This window comes from Piliocolobus tephrosceles, unplaced genomic scaffold (genome assembly GCF_002776525.5).
Source record: "Piliocolobus tephrosceles isolate RC106 unplaced genomic scaffold, ASM277652v3 unscaffolded_5706, whole genome shotgun sequence".
NCBI classification, from domain to species: Eukaryota; Metazoa; Chordata; class Mammalia; order Primates; family Cercopithecidae; genus Piliocolobus; species Piliocolobus tephrosceles.
In genome coordinates, this window is record NW_022332837.1 from 1 (window position 1) to 6,010 (window position 6,010).

The 6,010-nt window shown below is 62.5% G+C and overlaps 1 protein-coding gene across 1 annotated transcript; it reads right to left on the bottom strand.

The window, feature by feature from the left end:
- Nucleotides 1-151: 151 nt before the first annotated feature.
- Nucleotides 152-4,627, bottom strand: LOC111532651 (filamin-A-like). The gene is made up of 13 exons (XM_023199717.1): nucleotides 4,138-4,627; nucleotides 3,937-4,034; nucleotides 3,693-3,840; nucleotides 2,948-3,066; nucleotides 2,778-2,855; nucleotides 2,525-2,687; nucleotides 2,241-2,441; nucleotides 1,566-1,703; nucleotides 1,353-1,476; nucleotides 1,044-1,180; nucleotides 749-942; nucleotides 443-556; nucleotides 152-349 (listed from the first exon to the last, which is right to left on the bottom strand). The coding sequence occupies exons 1-13, from the start codon at nucleotides 4,610-4,612 to the stop codon at nucleotides 167-169; spliced, it is 2,172 nt and encodes a 723-aa protein (XP_023055485.1). The 5' UTR covers nucleotides 4,613-4,627; the 3' UTR covers nucleotides 152-166.
- Nucleotides 4,628-6,010: the final 1,383 nt, after the last annotated feature.

Sequence of the window (6,010 nt, forward strand, 5' to 3'; positions counted from 1 at the left end):
CCATCTACAGAACATGTCTAGGACAGGCAAAGCCACAGCAGAAAACAGGTCAGTGGTCACCAGGAGCTGTGGGACAGAGGAGTCAGGAGGGCGTGGAGTTTCTTTCTGGGATGATGTGAATGTGCTCCACCCACTTGAAATGGACGAATTGCGTGCTATCTGAATGCTATCGAGATGGACTGAAGGCTGCTGGAGGTCGACTCACCCTGAAGGGGCTGTTGGGGATGCTGACGCCTCCCCAGGACACCATGGCTGTGTGCTTCACTGGCTTCCTGGGCACATAGGAACAGCTGTACGTGCCGTTGCCATTGTCCTTGACCAATGCTTCCACAGGGCAGCCTTCATTGTCCTGTCAGGCAGGTAGGAGCAGGTGGCCTGCTGGTCAGTGCCCAGGCCTGGGTACCCACACCTGCCCCGCCCCCAACACCCGTGGGCACTCTACCTGGACTTGGACCCGGAGTGGGGCCTTGCCACCGTGCTTGGCGTCCACTGTGAACTCTGCTGGCTTGTTAACGGCCACACCTGTCTTCTCCAATCCAGGCCCACGTGCCTTCACCTAGTGGGAGACCACCCAGCTGTCAGGGGACCAGGTCTAGGCTGCCAGAGCCACAACCCAGGCAGGGTGGCCAGGGACACAGAGTGCCAGGAACACTGCTGGGGATACCAGCCCAGGACCCAGGCCCACCCCCACCGGACCCCAAGCAGGAGCAGCAGGGTGAGACTTAGGCCATCACTGCCTGCTCTTTACCCTGTCTGGGTGGAAGTCCTGGGGTGCATCGCGGATGTCGGCCATGAAGGGGCTGAGGCGGATGTCCTCACTATTGCACAGCACGTGAACGGCATACTCGCCAGCCTCCTGCGGCCAGTAGCGCACATCACAGGAGCCATCACCCTTGTCGTCACATTCGATCTTGGCCTGCGATGGACCTTCCACCGAGAAGCCTGACAACAGCCACCAGTCCCCTCAGTGCCCTGGAGCCTCAGGGTGGGTTATCCTTGCCATCGTGTGTCCCCAGGTGCCCATGGTGCAGCACCCCACTTACCCAGGGTGCCCACGTCGTCCCCAATAGCCTCCACCACAAAGTCTGCTGACTTGCCAACGACGCCGCCCTCCAGCCCAGGGCCCCATGCCCGCACCTTCTGATTGCCACACTCGGTGCCCACCTTCACCTCGAAGGGACTGCGAATGGGAGAGCCACACAGGAGTACCAAGAATCACTACACGAGCCAGCCTGGGCCCCACTCTGGCGGCCAGGCAGGAAGAGCCCATGTGGCCCGTCATCATCAGGTGGGGAGGCAGGAGGAAGAGGCAGAATGTGCAGAGCTGGGAGAGGGATGCCTGGGGGCCTCACCTGCGCCCAATGTTCTGACCACCCCAAGTGATGGTGACGATATAGGTCCCAGGGACCGTGGGGTAATACTCGAAGCCATACACACCATCCCCCAGGTCCTTCTGCTTCACGCGCTCCTCTCCCTCTGCGAAGACAAGGAGGGCCTCAGGCCTGCCCAGCAGTGAACCTGGGGGCTGCCGCCACCCACCCTGGCCTGGCTCCAGGCCAACTTACTAGGGCCCTTCACCGTGACCTTCAGCTCCCCGCTGCCAGCGCCCTTTGTGTACACCTTGAAGTCGGCTGTCTCCTTCACCCGCACACCCTTGGGCTGGAGGCCCCGGCCGACTGCCCGGCAGGCACTCGGGTTACAGGCTGTAGGCAGAGGGGCCAGCTGAGCACCAGCAGCTTGGCTGGGTGACCCCTCCCTTGCCTCCTGCAGGGCGGGGCTGCCAGGACTGGAGGGTCCCTCAGAGCTTGGTTGGAGGGGGACATGCAAGAAAGAACTGGAAGGAACCGTGACCCCAGCAACTGTGGCCTGGGCCAGGACATGGCGGGCCTCCTCCCACCTGCTACACACCAGCCCAGAGCCCCCCGCCCTCCCTTCCAAGAAGAAGACAGATCCAAGTACCGTTGACCCTGTGGGCAGAGCAGAGAGCAGCAGGTTTCTAGACAGCTGGAGCGAGCTCTTCCAAAGGTGAAAGCGTGAGGAGAGAGACGGAGAGGGGCGAGGAGAGGAGAGGAGGAAGGGCCCCAGCAGGGGAGGAAAAGACAGCAGGTGCCCAGACAGTGGAAGCTCCAAGAATAGGCGCCCTGGGGTGGGCTGCCACGGGACTGGCCCAGGGGGCTCCCCCTCCTGTGGGAGGCCCAGACTGCAGTGCCACAGCAGAGGGCAGTCAGGGCCGGGCCTACCTTGGCCAACAGTGACAGCGTAGGGGCTGCGAGGGATGGGCACGCCGGCAAACGTGACGTGCACAGTGTGGACACCCTCCATGGTGGGCTGGTAGGTGCAGCGGTATGTGCTGTCGCCCCGGGCCTCCAGCTGAGGCTCCACCGTGCCCTTCTGTCCCGCGGGGTCCTGGATCACAACCTCAACCTCGCCCGTGCCAGCTCCTGCCACAAGGCACCTGCTCAGCTCCCCGGCCCCAGTGTGGCTCTCCCCACAGACCAGCTGGGCCTCGGCAGACCCCCCTTACCTGCTGTAAAGATCTCAAAGTAGGTGGTCTTGTTGGCGATGTTGCCACTGGGCTCCAGGCCGGGGCCTTGGGCTGTCACTTTGCTGGCGTCACCCTGTGACTTATCCACGTACACCTCGAAGGGGCTCTTGGCGATGTGCTGGCCAGCAAATAGCACAGTGACCTGTCCCCAGAAGGGTGGGCCGTGAGGGTAGGCTGGGGACCTCCAGCCACCGCCTGAGGTCACAAGCCTCCCCACTGGCCAAGGGCTCACCTTATGAGTCCCCGTCACCTCGGGGACGTACCAGACGGAAAAGGTGCGGTTCTTGTCATTATTGGCAGTCACTTTTGCCTGCAGTGGGAAGGAGCCTGTGAGCCTTCGCTAAGAGCAGCCCTACTGAAAGGGAGTGCTGCGGGGTCTCCGCTGCCAGCAGCTAGCCCTACCTCCTCCTGGTGTCCGGCCGGGTCCTCCACGTACACCAGCACCTCTCCCTGGCCGGCACTTCTGGTCTCCACAGTGAACTCTGCCCGCTTCTTCACCATGTTGCCTGTGGGCTCGATGCCTGGCAGGGGAGGGCGAGCCAACCACAGGCCAGTTGTTAGGGCCACAGCCTCACCCCTCCACCCTTCAGCCCTGGATGCTAAGGGAAGCGGGCAAGAGCACCGGTGGCATGCCAGCCCCCAGGCCTCTGCAGGCTCAACGCCCCTCCCTGCTGGCCCCTAAGTCAGGCACATTCCAAACTGGGCAAGTTCATTCAGTGTGAGCTGCGGCACAAAGCCTGGCCTCGGGACCCAGCTGTGCTTTTGCTGCCGGGACAGGCCTGTGCCTGTTTTCTGGAACATTCATTCTCACCGCACTGGGCCCTTGTTCCTGTGTGAGCCGTAACTGGGTTTTAGGTCCCTGTTACTGAGTTCTGGTTCATCTCCATTTATAACAAAGACCAGTGGGTGCTACTTCCCCGAGGACCTCATACTGCAGGTTTCTGTGACTGGAGGAACCTTTTGGCTATGTTCTCTTGCCTACTCAGTGGAGTGTTGTCACTAGTCCCGACCCACTCCTGTCTTGGGTGGCCTGATCACCTAGCCACCATGTAACCCAAGACCCCTCGGGACCTCCACGTTTAGATGGGACACTGTCTTATGGGTAAGACATTGGCACATGGGTGCACCCCTGGCTGGGCTCCCTCACCTGGCCCGTAGGCACGGGCTTTCTTCGGGTTCAGTTTGGGCCGCAAGGGAGCCCCTGGCTTCAGCTTGGCCTTGGGGAACTGGGACAGGTAGGTCATGACAGAATGCTCGTCCACGTTGGGGTCCACAATCTCCTCGGGGGTGATCACCTGTCACGGGCAGAAAACAGGAGCCATCGGGCCTCCGAGTCTCTCCCAACTGCCGATCCAGTGCCCTACAGCCGCAGACAGGCCGGGCGGGTGTACCTGGGGGATGCCCAGCCAGTCATCCGCCTGCTGCATGGCCTCTCGTGCATTGTTCACGGGCTTGCTGGCATCCCAAGAGTCCCAGTCAGGACACAGGCCTGTGGCACAAGGAAGGCTGTGAATCTAGGGACCACAGAACCCCCTCAAGGGCCACCCATGGGCAACCCCAGCCCAGTCTCTCCTGCCTCTGTGCCCCCTCACCCGGGGCACAGCTGTCGACCAGGGCACCCAGGGCCCGGCCGCTCTGCCAGTCCCGGCTGAAGTTGGTGATGGGCAGCTGTGGCAGCTTGTTCTGGATCCAGCCCAGGAGCCTCTGCTTGGGGGTCTGCTTCTTGGCCTCCTCATCCTCCTCCTCATCCCACATGGGCATGGAGATGGAATAGTGCAGGATCAGGGTCCAGATGAGGCCCAGGATCAGCTTCAGGTTCCCGTCCACGATGGCCTTGCTGTCTGTGAGTAGAACAGTGGCTACACTGGGCACGCAGCGGTGCGGGAGGGGCTGCTCCCAGGCTTTGGGGTCATGGTCTGGTAGCACGGGCTGGGGGGGGCCAAGGAGGAGGGAGACACCCCGTCTTGGCCAGTGGTAGGATGTGGATGAGGCCCTCTCTGCCCAGCATCCCAGGGGGTGTTCAGAAGGAAAGGAGACTTTGGGGTGAGGGGAGATACCCACGGACATGCGATGATAGCAGGGTATGATTACTGCCAGAAGCCCTGGGCCCAGAGCAAGGGCAGAGGGCAGACCCAGCCCACTGATGGTCAGCTCTGGAGAACAGCTGGACAGTGTCCACAGCTGCCCGAGCAAGGGTCTGCCACCCACCTCAGGGGCCTGCGGGGAACCAGGAGGAGGAGGTTGGCTCCAGCTGGCCCAGAATCCAGGGCCCATGACCTGGAATGGGGCTGGGGCTGAGGAAGAGGAAGGCGGGTGGCCCCGGGTGGTTGGGAAATACAACTGTTGTTCCAGGGTGGGTGGGGTGAGGCAGGGGAAGTGGGGGAGTTAGGCAAACACCCTCTGGGTAAAGGAGTGTGACCCCCCGCCACCACCTCCACTTCCTCTGCCACCTCGAAGACCCAAGCTTGGAGTTGGGAGGCCACAGGCCTGGCCGAGGAGAGGCCCAGAGCCCAAAGGAACCAGCAGTTGGGCCACATGGCCCTGACTCACTGGGGCCCATCGGGAGGTGCCGGGCTGGCAGCAGGAGACATTGTGGGAACCCCCTTGCCACCCACTGCCTGACCCACTTGCCACCTAACGGGCCTGGGCCTCAGCAGGCTCGCCACAGGGGAAGTGGTTAGGGCGGGTCCCGACACCCCCCATCGCCATGGTAACCCTGCTGGGCTCTGGGCCCCACCCAAATCTCCTTCTGGGTCTCAGGCTCAAGGCAGGATGGCTTGGGCTTTCTAAGAGCTCATCTTTAGAAGCCCTGTCAGCCTCTCCCATAATCAGACAAAATACTTCTCTGGTGAGACAACGAGGGGGTGGGCCTATGAGGAGGGGCTGGGCCGTCCACGGCAGCTGCTTCCCAGCCCAGCAGGCAGCACCTGGAGGGCCAGGTGAGCCGCTCAAAGTACAGTGGCCTCCCCAGTTCCCAGATTGGTCCTGGCCCCACGAGGCTGCCTTTCACTCTCCCCAAATGGCAGCGGGGAGAGGGGCTCAGAGACGACTGAGGGTGCAAGGCCAGGGAACAAGGCCAGCCAGGGCTTCCCATCAGGCCCCCACCCCAATCCAGCCTGAGACCCCTCAACGACCCCCACACGGGGAGCCACCAGGCCCACCAGGTCCATGTTAGGCCAGCCTACTCCGTCCCCATCTCCCTCCCAAAAGAGAGTGTGAAGGACCAGGGCCCAGGGCTGGGAGACTGCCTGGCTGGATGGGCCCGCCCTATCCCACCCCCTTTCCCCAGCCCCCGGGCCAGCCAGCCCCTCCCTCCCCTAAATCCTTGCTGCTTTCCAACATTTTTTTGCCTTATATGGCAAAGCTCTGGGAACTAGGCCTGCTCTAGCCAGCTCACAAGGAGGAGGGGAGCTGGGAGGAGGAAGGAGACCCCCCCCAAAGAGCTGGGGTGTGGCCCGCCTCCCC

What these genes read in the sequence shown, in the direction of transcription:
- LOC111532651 (XM_023199717.1), bottom strand. Translation starts at nt 4,612, where the DNA reads ATGTCCGTGGGTATCTCCCCTCACCCCAAAGTCTCCTTTCCTTCTGAA. An exon ending in AGGTGACGGGGACTCATAAG is followed by an intron (nt 2,688 to 2,777) that starts GTGAGCCCTTGG and finishes TTCTGGGGACAG; the next exon opens with GTCACTGTGCTATTTGCTGG. An exon ending in CGCTGTCACTGTTGGCCAAG is followed by an intron (nt 1,704 to 2,240) that starts GTAGGCCCGGCC and finishes CTCTGCCTACAG; the next exon opens with CCTGTAACCCGAGTGCCTGC.